We start from the raw sequence: 16,826 nt of genomic DNA on the forward strand, positions 1-16,826 counted from the left end.
ACAAGCCAAACTCTCATAGCGACCTCTGCGACCAGTTGGTATTGCACCTTTCTGATCTGCTAGATTACGATACATCTTTCAATTTTATCAAAGCGAGTTTGGCTCTCGAACTTCGACAGTTCTCCCACGCCCTGTAGTGCTCTACTATGGGAGCATCCTTTTCTTGTGTGTGTGTAAGTACAAATAAACTTTTATTTTTGTTCACGAATCAGTGTGTTTAGTTTTAGCCATGTTTTCGGAATGAAAGTAGAGCAGTTGTGTTTTGAGGTGTCATGTGTGGGATACAGTTCATAAACGTCACAGCGTGACTGTAACTCCTTCATCCCTCAGGGTCTCAGCCCTAAGCAAGAGATTGTTCAGTTTTTTCTAGTCAAGAAAATGTCATAATTTAAAATAAATCTACCATTGACTAAGGGTAACAGCTATTAAAGACCTTGAACTGATCAATGTGGTATGTTTAGAGTAATCCCCTGAAACCTCTGTTAGTGTGGAATGAACTGTTTTGGACAGAGGATTCGCCAGTGGATCCACTAAATCACACAGTTGCTCTAAAATACTGAAACAAAGGAAATATTTGATGTAATAAATCCATGAAAATCAACAAAATAATAATAAAAAGCTTTCTTTCCACTCAGGGATCTAAATCCACAGTGAAGGTGGTGGATTCAGCACACCTCACGGGAAACCGAGTCTTTGCTGTCCCTTTAGGCAGCATTGCAGATGCCCAACTCTCCCCGGAAGGCCTTCCACTGGTTTTTATAACCATGGTGGAGTACTTGGAGAAGCATGGTATGTATGTTCAATGCAAGATCCTGTATACACATTCACAATGGGCAACATGTGTACTTGTGTTCTTTTAGACTAGAATAGACTTGTTAAAAAAGTTGTTAAATGGACACTGATTGTTTTACTACATACACAATCTGTGCCAAGAGGGCAGCTCGTGGCTGTTTGTGCATTCATCGGGCCTGTGTGTCCTCCCCAGGCCTCCAAGAGGAAGGGCTTTTCCGAGTCAGTGGGTCGATGGCCAGAGTGAGGCTCATCAAGACCAAGCTCGACTGTGGGGCGCCAGTCGACCTGGACATGGAGGGGGGCGTCTCCGTCGTCGCTTCGGTCTTCAAGCTGTTCCTGAGGGAACTCCCCGTGGCGCTCATTCCCGACCACTTGGGCCTGGTCAACACCTTCAAAGGTATTTTTCAGTCATGTATCTTATCGATCTGTGTGGAAGCCATGGCAACTTTCACATTTGGGCTGTGTTTGTATTTTTTTACAATGCCTTTTTAAATATCTACAGCCGTGAGGTAAAGCCAGTTAAATTGTGTTCTTCACTTTACTTTCTAGCAAGTACAGATGAGGCAGAACTGAGCAGCTGCCTACAGGCTGAGCTGGACAGTCTGCCGGCAGAGCACCTGCGTCTGCTCAGCAGCCTCGTGCAATTCCTGGCCCGAGTGGCGTCTTATTGCAAGAGCAATAAGATGACGGAGCAGAACCTGGGGATAGTTTTCGGCCCCTGCATTTTCCAGTGAGCTTCCTTTGTTATAATGTGTGATGTGTAAGAGGCATCTTTCTCTCTATGGTGGTTCCGCAGCAGAATCAGTTGATATGTTTCTCTCCCCCCTCGTCTGCATAAGTCATGGGAAAAAACTGATGGAAATCAGTGGCTCTCAGCCCTGGTTCTGGGGACACCATTTGTCAGTTGTTGAAATCACCAGGTTTAACCTTTTGAGCCAAAAATATTGAAGCACGCTTATTATGAGAGTGTTTGATACCGTTTAATTGCGTGCCTTTGCACCATTAATTGAGAATCTGTGAAGAGGTGTTTAGTCAGGTTAAAGAGAGCAAGTGTTTTTATTTGAATAAGCTTGACAGGATGAATACAACTGGCAACAACACAGTTACTGTTGTATTTCTGAAATAAAGGACAGAGTGACAACAACAACAAAACACTTTCAATGCACCTTCTTTTTGCAGCATTCCAGTAGGGCCGACGATGCAGGAGGACCAGTTGGTATGCAATATTATCGTGCAGTACCTCCTGAGGAATTCCTTCCTTCTTGGCATCGATTCTGCAGACACCCCCCCACCTGCCATGCCACCAACAGACTCTGCCCCAGAGGTGAGACACACTGAGCAGCAGTTCTCCTGTTGCACGATCATAACTAGAGCTGGATCAGATGTGACCGTTAGGGGCACATAATGGATATCTGACCAATTCAGTTGATTCAACCCCTGTTTCTGTGTTTTCTTGACAAATGGAGTAAATGGTTTCAGAAGTGCTCACACAGAAGTAAAGACACATGATGTCACAGGGAGTACATAACGCCCGGGATATGCAGAAAGCTGGGATAGACTAATCTTGTATTACTAGGTTTCCATGGCATGAAACTGTGTTTAAGCCAGTTCAGCTCCCAAATGCAGAAAGATTGTTTTCTCTTATTTTTATTCATTTGTATTAATTAATATGATTAATTGCGTACGGTATAGTGCTACCAGTGCAACTTATTAAGAAGAGTTGCTTAACACAATTGCAATAAAAACAATTGTGTACATGAAACAAATGTATCAGCACAACAGCAAAAAGAAATACAGAATAGTGTAGCCTGTAAATGTTTTTTTTTAACTTTCTGAAATGTTTACATATGTCCTAGAAATACATTTTTCTTCATGCATGTATTTATTTATGTAGTGAGGCAAGGCTGCTCTTATTTAGTGCAATCATGAATACCAAATGATAAGATGACACAACACTGTTATTCTTCGTGAGTAAGAGGTTTTGCTCTGGTCCTGGCAGGACAGTGTCCCAGTGCCCACCCCACACTCCGACGTGCCCCTCAGCGTGCCTGAGAGCAGCAACCTGACTGACACCCCCGACCTCAGCACAGCCCCCTGTTTAAGGTACAGCCCTGCTTTTGCTTCATCTGCTTGTCATTCTGCTTGCCTGTAGAAGTCATGAATGAACACGCCTGTAGCGGCCATTGAGGACACTATTTTGTCCATGATATCAGTTTTCTTGGATGTAATGCTGGATAGCTAATGTTAGAAGCTACATTAGTTATGTCAGCGAGTAGTCAGTAGTCAGTCAGTACTATTTAGTTACTTCACTTGTCATTGTATGTGGTGTTGTGAACGAAAGTCAACCGTTTTAAAGATAGAGAAAGGATTGACATGATCTTCAATGATATTACAAACAGAATACGGTCTGTAGTGAGAGAGCATTTGTTCACTAAATAAAACTGCCAATGCAATTCATGTTTTTGTTTGTAATTGTAACATAATAGATACTAAACAATATGCAATATTTTGATATCTTATTGTTTCTTTAGATTAGATTCGGGGCTACAAGCCAGGGCCGCCTGAGGGAGGCTCTGAGACTCTAGTAGGAGAGGAGAGAGAGTCAGAGAGGGGTCAGAAGAGGAGAGAGAGGGAGAGAGAGATAGAGCGAGGGCAGAAGAGAAGAGAGAGACAGAGAGACGCATTCAGAGACACAGTCACCACCGCAGTGCCAGGGCAGTGAAGGCTGGATCATTAGCCCTGGCTCTGATTTGTGCTTCATCTGAACATTTCTTTTCTCATTTATATATATATATATATATATATATATATATATATATATATATATATATATATATATATATATATATATATATATATAATTTTTCTCTTATTTATATTATATATATATAAGAGAGAGACAGAGAGACACAGTCACACCGCAGTACCAGGGCAGTGAAGGCTGGATCATTAGCCCTCACTCTGATTTGTGCCTCATCTGTACACTTATTATATACATTTATATTTATTATATATATTAATATTACATAATTATATATATATATATATATATATATATATATATATATATATATATATATATTATGTAATATTAATATATATATATATATATAATTATATATATATTTATATTTCATTTATCTTATTTATATATATAAGAGAGAGACAGTCAGAGACACAGTCACACCGCAGTACCAGGGCAGTGAAGGCTGGATCATTAGCCCTGGCTCTGATTTGTGCCTCATCTGTACACTTATTATATACATTTATATTTATTATATATATTATTACATAATTATATATATATATATATATATATGATATATATAATTATATATATATTTATATTTCATTTATCTTATTTATATATATATAAGAGAGAGACAGTCAGAGACACAGTCACACCGCAGTACCAGGGCAGTGAAGGCTGGATCATTAGCCCTGGCTCTGATTTGTGCCTCATCTGTACACTTATTATATACATTTATATTTATTATATATATTAATATTACATAATTATCTATATATATATATATATATAATTATATATATATTTATATTTCATTTATCTTATTTATATATATAAGAGAGAGACAGTCAGAGACACAGTCACACCGCAGTACCAGGGCAGTGAAGGCTGGATCATTAGCCCTGGCTCTGATTTGTGCCTCATCTGTACACTTATTATATACATTTATATTATATATAATTATATATATCAATATTATATATAATTATATTTATATTATATACATATATTATTATTATAATATATAATAACCATATATTATTATATATATTATAATAATAATTGATTATATAATTATATATATTCACATTACTATTTCTATTTAAAAATTATATATATATATATATATATATATATATATATATATATGTATGTTTATATACATATATAATGTATTAATAATATATATCTATTATATAATTACATATAATATTTATATTTCATATATATGTATATTATTTACATACATATGTAATATATTTATAATATATAATTACATATAATAATATCTCTATTTCATATAATATATATGTATATTATAAATATATATACATATATATGTATTATATAATTACATATATTAATATTTCAATTTAATATATGTATATTATTTAGATGATACATATACATATATTTATAATATATATATATATATATATATATATATATATATATATATATATATATATATATATATTATTGATATTAACACACACACACACACACACATTAGAAATATAAGGTTGCCTTTGCCTAATAAACCTGCAAAAATTCTAAATCAATGAGATGTTTCTGTGTTTTATATTCTAATGAATGGTGAGGTATGGCTACAAATGTGTCAAATCTAAACACAAATATTCAAAAGAAAAACATTGATTGTCTCAGCTCTCATCATATTGTATTAATCATGTATACATTGATTTATAAGACAACACCTTGTGTGTTCATTTTCATACAGACACTGTGTGAAACAAATGTTTCTGTATTTTTACTGAGCATTGCTGATTGATTTTCCAATTAAGTTAAAGAGGAGAGGAATGGAAAGCATGGCTCCTTTTGCCCATGGAAAGTTCAGCAGAATCCTCCTTTCCCATATAGCTTCAAATGAATAACTACACTATTCAAAAAAATTAAGGGAACATGTAATCATCACAGTATAACACCAAGTCAATTAAACTTCAGGGATGTCAATCTGTCCAGTCATTAAGCCTAAGCAATTGTGAATCAATGTCACCTGTTTTGGTGCAAATGAAAGTGACAACAGGTGCACTGGAGAGGCAACAGCAAGACAACCCCCAAAAGGGGATGGTTTTGCAGGTGGTGGCCACAGACAATTGCTCTCTCCTTATCCTTCCTGACTGATTCTTCTCTAGTTTTGTGTTTTGCTAGTTTCCTTGTCACTACTGGTAGCATGAGGCAGTATCTGAAGCCCATTCAGGCTGCACAGGTAGTCCAGCTCTTCCAGGATGGCACATCCATACGTGCCATCACAAGAAGGTTTGCTGTGTCTCCCAGTACAGTCTCAAGAGCATGGAGGAGATACCAAGAGACGGGTCATTACACGAGGAGAGCTGGACAGGGCTGTAGAAGGGCATCAACCCAGCAGCAGGACTGGTATCTTCTCCTTTGTGTGTGGAGGAACAGGAGTAGCACCGCCAGAGTCCTACAAAATGCTTCCAGCGGGCTACTGGTGTGCATGTTTCTGACCAAACTGTCAGAAACAGACTCCATGAGGGTGGCATGAGGGCCCGACGTCCTCTAGTGGGACCTGTGCTCACAGCCCAGCACCATGCAGCTAGATTGGCATTCGCCAGAGAACACCAGAATTGGCAGATCTGCTATTGGCACCTCTTTACAAATGAGAGCAGGTTCACACTGAGCACGTGCGACAGATGTGAAAGAGTCTGGAGATGGTGTGGTGAACATTATGCTGCCTTCAACATCATCCAGCAAGACCGGTTTGGCGGTGGGTCAGTGATGGTCTGGGTTAGGCATATCCTTGGAGGGTCACACAGACCTCCACACGCTAGCTAATGGTACCCTGACTGCTGTTAGGTACCGGGATGAAATCCTCAGACCCATCGTCAGACCTTATGCTGGTGCAGTGGGCCCTGGGTTCCTCCTGGTGCAGGACAATGCCTGGCCTCATGTGGCCAGAGTGTGTAGGCAGTTCCTGGATGACGAAGGCATTGATGCCATTGACTGGCCCTCACGTTCCCCAGATCTGAATCCAATTGAGAACCTTTGGGATGTTATGTAGCGGTGCATCCGACGCCGCCAAGTAGCGCCACAGACTGTCCAGGATCTCACTGATGCCTTGATCCAGGTCTGGGAGGAGATCCCCCAGGACACCATCTGCCGTCTCATCAGCAGCATGCTCAGACATTGTCGGGAGTGCATACAGGCACGTGGGGGCCATACACACTACTGAGTCACATGAAATTGACGTGATGAAATTGACGAAAGTTGGAACAGCGTGTGATTTCAATTGTTTACTTTGATTTTCAGTGTGAGTTTGAATCCAGCCCTCAATCGGTTGGTGATTTTGGTTTCCATTGACCGTCATTTTATTCTTTTCACAATGTACAGTAAAGATTTTGATCTTTAATATATCTTGTTCATTGAGATCCGATGTATGATTTAAGTGTTCCCTTAATTTTTTAGAGCAGTGTAATATAAGTAAGATAAAATACCTGCTTTCTACTTGTTATCATTTAATATTTAATTTAATTCTGCCAACCCACTTAACTGCTGGCTTGCTCATTACTTGAAAGAAGTAAGCACTGTCCCTTATCTCCCTCTCCAACTGTGGGCTCCTGGAGATAACTTCTCAACGTGATTGAAATACTAATGGCATTTTAATTACTTCTTAACCAAGAGTTCATGGTTTCAATCATTTCAGACTATTAGTGTAACAGTTTTATCTTTATTTATTTTTCCTTCTTTATTTGTCAGTTGCTTGAAGAAGCTACATTGTTGTCAGACCTCTCCACTGGGTCACTATGACAACTTCTTGTGACTGACAAATTATTCCTTTTCAAATGATGGGTGAACATTTCTTAACAGAATATGAAGTGTTTGGGGAACTTGAGAGAACAAAAAGGTATTTTTCAAGAGGAGAAATGTAATAGCAGTAGCTTTAGATTAATTGCTGCAGAGTGTTTTTCACAATGGGATACAGCCAAACAGCCTTTTGAATTACAGTAAAACAATTACATTAAAATCATATTATGGAAAAATTCTGTAGTCAAGTCAAATTAAAGAAAACAAAATGCTGGAATCCACATGAGCAGCACAGAACACAGACAGACAGCCTGATGTAAAATCCAGGCAGGAGAATGCAAACAGATTAGTGGCATATTATAGTCTAACTTTCAGAAATGTTTGGTTATTGATTAATTAATTAATTAAAGATTAATTAGACCTTGTATTTAGAGAAGTAGTCAAAAGGTAAGACTTTTAAGGATACTATAGAGCATTGAATAAGTGAGCTAAATTAATATTGAATAATTTAAAGGAGAATAGGAAAAATAAAAAATATGATTAGAATAGGTTTTACAAACCAGAAATAAAAATAAAATGTTGAAAATTGAATTAGAGTAAATGTTTGAAATAGGAATCTGAGGAAACAGCTAAAATTTGTTGAAGGTTTCCTAGATATGAATACATACATAACCAGATAGTCCAGGAAATTAAAAATGTGGTCATTTGGTAGCTATGAGCTATGAGAAATTAGGAATAGGAGAAAGAACAGCTGTTAGGATGCAGAGCGATCTTAACCAAAGTTGATACAGTTTGAGAACCTGGAAAAGGAGAGTTTGATATGTCAGACACATGTGCTTCCACTTTCAGCATGAGAGTATCTGATGGTGATTGAATGGAACATGAGGGAAAATAAGGAATTTACTTAAGGTATAACTTAATGTAAAATAAATAAATAATTGAATAAGACATAGTCTTGGCAAGTTTAAGTCTTGAAACTGTTTGGAAACAGTCCTTTTACAAACAGAAATACCCTATCAATTAGGAAGGGATCCATACCCCAGGAAGGAGGGGGGCAGTAGGGGTGTGAAATTGCCTGTGACCTGACACATCAAATTGCATATTCTCCCTTCTCGCATTGGCCTCCGCTCTTAGTGGTGTGGCCCAATTACCGTTCTTATGATCACTGATACCAGTGTGTGTGTGGACAGACAGGAGGGAGGAGGGAGTGGAAGCATACTATGCTTACCATACTATTGTAGAAGTAATAAAATAAACTAACTCTGCTGATTCCAACAGACAACAGGAGGGTGGTGATGTCCAGGAATAGATGGACAGAGCATTAACGATTAATTTCTCCACAGGTGCTGAAAATAACATAATTTCAGGAAAACTGGAGAAAGCCCCGAAGAAATAATAGGGAAATAGAATACAAAAGAAACACAAATAGTCATACAACTCCAACCGCTTTTAAATCTTGAAATCTTTTCAATAAATGCAACTGAAGGATACAGAGTCTCGTGTGACTATGGGCATTTTATTAACTATCCTTTCCATAGTTTAAAAGATTGACTTCTGGATTTAGAGAATTGTGCTGTTTGGTTGTGTGACTGAAATGTAAAATGAAGTGTAATGTTACAATATCCTGTAAGTGGGTATACACTGAATAATGCTACTATGGTATATTGTATTATTGTATATGGGAATTGTGTGAAAAACTAGTTCTAAAATTGTATATGGTAACAAAGTCAATGCTTTGTAATGAACAAATTATACATATTTGCTCTAGTTAAAAAGGTTTTACAGCAAAGTAAGTCAATTGGGCGATAGAATTGACCTTAGATTGGCCTTAGAGGAGTGCCAATTCGGTTCTAACTTTTGGGAAATTATAGATGATAATGTTATACAAAGATTTGTACAGCATTCATCACAAGGTTTAGTTTTGAAGAATAAGGATGGAATTATGTAATCCATTATTAAAAATGAAGGTTTACTCGAAAAAATATATATGTGTATATTGGGACAATTAATGTCCATTAAAGGGTAAAATACAAATCAAGACAATGGCAATGTTGGAAGTAAATATTAGACATACATAAAATAATAATAATAATGAAAATAGGAATAATAGGAATTGTTCCGAATGAAACTATGGAAATAATTTAAAATGATGGTTTATTGGTAAAAAAATGAATTGAGAAACAAAGATTCATAACTGCCATCATTTACCTAACAACTATTAACTATGTTGTTGAAGGAGCTGCTGTAATAATTATTGTAATATTAAAATGGTTTCACATATTTAAGTTAGATAAAGAGGAAAGAGATAAGCACATTGTTTTGAAAGCTTGACAGCTTCACACAAAAACAGAGTATCTACACTAGGAAGTAAAGTTGATTCAGTAAAACACAGGAGATATGATGCTGCTGATGACAGCTGAGTGCTTTACTGAACTAATTTGTGATAAATTGGAACCAAGAATATTATTATTTTGAATTGTCCCTATACTGGAAACCTTACAGATTGTGTGAATGTCAACTAATGTACATCTGATAGAGATGCCTTTTATAAGGAGGATCTTTGATGTTATGAGAACCACACATTGTGTCTTCAGATGACCGATTTTTTCCACATGGCAGATATGCACATTATGAATTGTGTCCCGAAGGAACCGATGTTTGACCCGTAGTGGCAGAGGTGCATATGGAGAAGATGCTGGCGTTCTCGTTGAGACACAGTAGGCCGAGGGCGTGGCTTTAAAGACAGCCTCACGGCATCTTGAACAGACCGATGTTGAGGTCCACAACGGTGAAGTGATGGCTTACTTAAAGGAGAAATAAGTTAATATACTGTAATTAAAGGTTTCCCAGATTATAGGGATCTACAATACATTGTGAAACAGCTCTAATGGCATCCACAGTAGCATACATTCTTGTATTGATAGTTTAATCTATAATGTACTTATAAAGGTGGAGATGTCAAATTATTCAAATGAATAGAATAAGTCCATTGCCCTTCTCTTAAGAGAGATTTGTAGAATGTGCAATGTTTATAAATTAAAATGCAACAGAAATATATGTAAACTGAATTAGAAATACAACACATTTTGATTACTTTTGTATTCTATTAGCAACAACAAAATGTTTGTATTATGTAGGTATTAACTAGGGATTGACTTTTATGACCTGGGGCAGGATGAAACATAATTTGAGATGCACTGTAAAGCTCCAGGAAATTGTAGATGGCCACTGCAATTTCCATAAGAGAGCTCAATATTTGGAAAGGTGTAGTTATGACCTCATTGTTTGCCTGACAAAGCAAAGAAAAATACATTCCTATCCCCTGATTATTTGAATACCTCGCCATACATACATACACACCTCATAGGTAGCAGACTAGGATGGATGGGAGCTGAAAACACAGCACCATACCATACCACCTGGGTCAGTGCCCAGATGAAGAAAGTCAGTAACAAAGCATGCAGGCAGTCCCAAATGAAAACAGGATTGGCTTGTTTGACTAACACAACACATGTGAAAAGAATAAAGCAATCAAGCAAATAGAGAAATTTAGCAATGATTAAAAAATGAAGTGAAAGCAACATAAATGTAATAAACGAGCTGTCTCCCTCTGTGACACTCTGAGCTCATGTTCAACACCACAAAATGTCAAATTTTGATAAAGTGTTAATTATTAATTGTTATTTACACTCATTCAATGTAAAGTGTACACTTTTAGAGTTAAATGCACACTTGCAAATTTGCTGGGAAGGTCTGGGAACGTTTCAAAACTTGCATACATCTTTTACTAGACACATGTATCTTGTCCCAAGCTATAGAAGTTGCTCAGTACCTGGTTTCAAGGTCTTGTTCCCATTGAATTTGGTGGGATCTTAATGAACAATAGGCCGGTATGCTTCTTGCACATAAGCAGAATTAATGTCACACACAGAGAGAAGAAAAGCAATGGTTATATGTATTCAGAAAAGCATTGATCATATGGAATACATATTAAATAATTCATACTAACATTTCACATTTAACACTTGAACAGCAGAGCAAAATGTGCGTCTCCTTTATAAAACAGCTGTGTGACGAAAATGAAAAACAAAGAGTTGGAAAAAACTGAATAGTTTTATATATGAACAAGTGCATTTACATAAAAATGAAAAAACTAATAATAAAATATACTTTACACAATAAACTGTGTCAACTGGTATGCTCCTATGTTGGCAGACATACAATTATAAAACATAAATATCCAGTTAACAAAATAGTATAAAACTAAAATATATGTTATGCAACGTGAAAGTGCTTTGAAATGGTTATCCATCTATTACAGTTGGGTATTTCAATGCAGAAAATGCACTTTTCACACAATGCTTCTTCACACCGTGTTGCATTTAGCACGGCAGTACCTTTATTCTGTGTGCCTGTGGGCAGTGCTGGCTGAAGGATGAAGGCATCTTCTCAGTCCTGTACAGACACTGAACAGCAGGCTCATAAACACTAACACCAGACACCCTGTCACAAGCCTTATATTTAATACTAAATCATTATCATACACAATCAAACAGGTGACTGATCAAGACATTGATCCAAAGACCTGGGTTTGCGATGTGATCAAGACTGAATTCCAAAGGAAAGTTAGAAACTTCCTGAGCTGATCAGAGGACAGGCAGAGGAGAGCTATATCAGCTGTGATTCTTCAATTATGTATATTGAAGATATATTATATCTGCTAATAAAATAAATCATATATGCATATATGATGTGTAGAAATTCACGTTTCAGAACAATTATTATTCTATCATATTGACTGATTTTATTACAAAGCCCAGATTGTCAGCTTTATTGTATTCAATATAGCCTACCGCATAAACTGCGGGTTGAAGAAGAAAGTATTTATAATGTATTAATTGCTGAAATGCTGTATAGGTATCTAATTCAAATATTTAGTAACATATAAGAATGGATATGCAGGAGAAATTCACATACTCAGAGATCTGAATTGCAAAAGCTGCTCAACATTCGGCGGTTATAGTGTTAAAGTATGCGTACAACTCGAGGAGTTCTAGTTTTTCATTTTATTTGTTATTTTTTTAATGTGAATTTTAGTTTGAAATAGATTTTTTTTTTATCTCATCTCTGCAGAGTCCAACTGTTATAGCACTGCAGCTGTTCTCAGATGACTGTGGTTCCTCCTGTAGAGCTGAGGGAGGTTTTTGTACAGACGTGTATCACTGTGTCACCTGCTATAGCCCTGCTGACAGTAGTAATCTGCTGCATCTTCAGCCTGGACTCCACTGATGGTCAGACTGTAGTCCAGCCCAGATCCACTGCCACTGAATCGCTCTGGGATCCCAGACTGACGGGTAGTGGCATAATAGATCAGGAGTTTAGGAGCTTCTCCAGGTTTCTGCTGGTACCAGTTCAGGTAGTTATAGCTACCTGTAATGGAGCTGCTGGCTTTACAGCTGATAGTGACTTTCCCTCCTGGGCTGACAGACAGCACTGTAGGAGTCTGAGTCATCACAATCTGTCCAGTGGACTCTGAAACAAATTGATTCAATAACATTATATATATATATATATATATATATATATATATATATATATATATATATATATATATATATATATATATATATATATATACTAAATTTACTAAATTTACATTTTATGTATTTTCAGTGAGATTAAATTATATATATATATATTTTATAAAGCAAAACATGAACAAACAAATGAATACATATGGACATGCATACATGCATATATACATATACATACAAACATCTTACCCTGAGTGCAGATGGCGAGAGCCCAGATGAAGATGGTGATGAAAGTCATTGTTGTTGTGGATTGTGTTGCCATGAAGGGCAGCTCTCAGTCATGAAGTGTTAAACTCACAGGGCTATAAACACTCCCAGAGCACTGAAGCATGTGCTGCCCATGCAAAGTGGCTCTTCTATGCAAATTGACTTCCTGGGTACAGCAGCACATCTGTGTTCAAGCAGTGCTGTGAATTCAGGCTCTTTAGTATGAAAGTAAACAGGTAATTACACATAACTTACCCAGTAATTACTTTTCATATTTGTTGATGTCAGGGGCGTCACTAGACTGTATTCTGTATTTGTATTTTCTGTCAGTCCCGCTAAAAATAATATGATTATGAAGTAACGGCGAGGTCAAATAGTCCAACAAAACACTGTCAGCCGCCCCTTGTATTTTCTCTAAGCCCCCCTAAAAATAATACAACAACAGAATCCAAGAATGAAGAAGTAACTGCGCAAAACACTGTCAGCAACCATCACCCCCCTCCCCCACCCTCAGACCCCCTAAAACTAGAAGTCTAGAAACATCCCTGGTTGAAGTATCAGGGATGATGGTTGTAATGTGTTGGCCTCAGGGGTCGCTCCCCTGGCTGTACTGTAGTTTGAGGAACATCACAGACTCCCTATAGACAGTCTTGAAGAGCAGTAGAGGAAGCTGCCTGGAGTGCAGACTGTTCTTTCCTGTGCTAATGAAGAGATCATACCAGCATTGCGTTCAACACTGATGTGCCACTGGCATGATTAGAAGGGTCAGCATAACAAGAGAAACATGATGGTTTGGGGACATCTGCCAGAATATCTTTCTAATGATACAAAGTATTCTGTTCCTTTGTTACCAGGAGATGAACAACATTGTTCTGGCAACCTCTTACTGTCAATTGTTAATGGATGCTGTTTGTGATGCTTGTTAGGGCTCTGATTGATGTTTAAACAACACATGTGAAGAGAAAATATCAGTTTGTGTGCCAGTGAGCTTTAAACAACAGGGCTTGTGTGGATTCTATAGGAGAGAGAAGGGTAGAGAGATCCAGATCCCAGGAACATAAAACAAGCTGCATCTACTGCACTGGGGAGGGTCTGTAGGGGAGAGACTGGGACAGCAGGGTGGGTGAGGGATGGCTTGGACTTTTAATGTGGTTGATGAAATGGCTTGCACTTTATAACACAGGTGAAGACTTGTGGACAATATACAAGAAGATTTTAAGTCCACTTTTCCTAGATATTTTATTATGGTCAATCACATCAATAATCGTGGAGGTATGTTTTTGCCTACTTGTTTACATTTGCAGTGTAGTTATAGTAATACTTACCTGAAGAGTGACTTTGATTAGATCACTGACACTGAGCTCTGGCACCCTTAAGTGTTAGTATTTCTCATAATTAATATAGCGAAAAACCCACACTGCTCATGCGTACGTTCCTCAGATCACATTATTCTTATAAGAATTTTGAGAAGTTGCTATTGAAGCTCAGTGTGTGTGCAGTGCAGCTCCTCACAGGCTGTGTCCCATTTCACTGCCTTCACCCTCAGCACCTGCAGTAGGTCTCAGCTGCAGCAGTGCAGTCTCTGTGCAGTTCAGCTGAGAGGTTTTTGTACGGCTGTGTAGCACTGTGTTGACACATACACACTGTTAGGATAGTGGAAACTCTGACAGTAGTAATCTCCTGTATCTTCAGGCTGGACTCCACTGACTGGTCAGAGTGAAGTCAGTCCCAGATCCACTGCCACTGAATCGCTCTGGGATCCCAGACTCACGGTTAGTGGCAGCATAGATCAGGAGTTTAGGAGCTTCTCCAGGTTTCTGTTGGTACCAGTTTAGCCACTGTCCATTAGAATCACTGTACACTGGACTGCTGACTTTACAGTTCACAGTGACTGTCTCTCCTCGGTTAACAGATTTCACTGATGGAGTCCGAGTCAAAGTATACTGTCCACTGGATTCTGAAAGAAGTAAATGCATTAATATATATTATAATTTTTCAGTTTTCTGAAGAACATATATACCTTTTTTTAATAATTGTATGTCTACCTAACCTCTTCATTTAAAACTATTGGTGCATTTTATTATAATACAGAAATTATCATATTTAATAAATATTTATATATATTGTTTTGGTATTAACTTTAAGAATCCTCACCCTGAGTGCAGATGGCGAGAGCCCAGATGAAGAGGGTGATAAAAGTAATTATTGTTGTGGATTGTGTTGCCATGAAGGGCAGCTCTCAGTCATGAAGTGTTAAACTCACAGGGCTATAAACACTCCCAGAGCACTGAAGCATGTGCTGCCCATGCAAAGTGTCTCTTCTACGCAAATTGTCTTCCTGGGTACAGCAGCACATTTGTACTCAGGCAGTGCTGTGAACTCAGGCTTGGTGCTGTGTGTTCTGACAGAGTGAGGGCTCCCAGGACAGCAGGACTGAGGCAAGATGCTTTTCAGTATAAAAGTGCAAAGGTGATTTAAATTACCCAGTAAAGACTTTACTTGTTTCTGTAACAGGGATGTGTTGACCTCAGGGGTCGCTCCCCTAGCTGCTCTGCAGTTTGAAGAACATCACAGACCCCTTTGGGCAGCCTTGAAGATAAGTAGAGGAAGCTGCCTGGAGTGCAGACTGTTCTTTCCTGTGCTAATGAAGAGATCACACTGGCATTGTGTTCAACACTACTGCCCTACTGGCATAACTGGGATTAGACGGGTCAGAATAACAAGAGGAACACAATAGTTGGGGACATCTCTCAGAATATGTTTCCTCACGAGTGAAGAGGAAAAATTCAGTTCATGTGCCAGTGAGCTTTGATTAACTGGGCCTGTGCGGATTCGACAACAGGTAGAAGAACAGAGAGAAGCAGACACCAGGAACACACACAGGCTGCTTCTCCCCCGTATGTGTGCCTGTGAGGGGTAAGGCTCCAGTGTGTGTGCTGGCAAGGGGGTTATTATTTATGTATTTTTTGCATAGGAGCAACACACTTTATCCCAACAAATTTCAAAAAGACGCATCCAAAAGTTTAAATATTATTATCATATATGGAAGGGTGACTGACCTTTTGAACTGGGACTGATTAGGGATTGTGATTTGTATTGTTTGCTAGGTGTGCATGTCTTATTAGTATTTGTGTTTAGATAGGCAATGGGAAAATTATAGTTAAAATTTAATAGTGTCACACCCTAGTGGGTGTTTAGGGGCGACTACGTTACCCAAACACGCCACCTCCTTTGATATACGAGGGAGGAGTTAGTCTACCCACTCCAATGCTCTCCCCGGCAGGCTCGACGGAACCCCAAGACACTCACACAGGCAGGTAAAATATAACAATATTTATTTAACAAACTCCAGACAGGGCATGAAGACTGTCCTGGATAAACGTACAGGATTATATAAAAAGTAACCATGTAAAACTAAAACTGCCTTTAATTAATAGGGGCAATAAAACCCTAAAAACCTATCCAAACAAATAACCAGAAATAAGAAAGAAAAAGGAAACTAATAAAATCCTATAAAACTACTATTTCCTATGCAATTACATCTCCTGTACAAAAGACACTAATAACTCTTCTTCCTCTCAGATATGATCAACACTCCTATTACACAGGTAAGTGGTTCTATCTCCTCGTCCGCTTTCTCGTATCCCAACAGCACCCCGCTGGCCAGACGGACAGCCGCAGACTGGAAATGACCTCAGGTA

The 16,826-nt window shown here is 37.9% G+C and overlaps 1 protein-coding gene across 1 annotated transcript; it reads left to right on the top strand.

The window, feature by feature from the left end:
• LOC136766990 (protein FAM13A) lies at positions 1 to 3,553 on the top strand. The gene is made up of 7 exons (XM_066720962.1): positions 1 to 173; positions 636 to 789; positions 986 to 1,189; positions 1,342 to 1,522; positions 1,972 to 2,116; positions 2,792 to 2,895; positions 3,324 to 3,553. The coding sequence occupies exons 1-7, from the start codon at positions 147 to 149 to the stop codon at positions 3,355 to 3,357; spliced, it is 849 nt and encodes a 282-aa protein (XP_066577059.1). The 5' UTR covers positions 1 to 146; the 3' UTR covers positions 3,358 to 3,553.
• The last annotated feature ends 13,273 nt before the right edge of the window (positions 3,554 to 16,826 follow it).

The sequence above is a fragment of the Amia ocellicauda genome, chromosome 13, assembly GCF_036373705.1.
Source record: "Amia ocellicauda isolate fAmiCal2 chromosome 13, fAmiCal2.hap1, whole genome shotgun sequence".
NCBI classification, from domain to species: domain Eukaryota; kingdom Metazoa; phylum Chordata; class Actinopteri; order Amiiformes; family Amiidae; genus Amia; species Amia ocellicauda.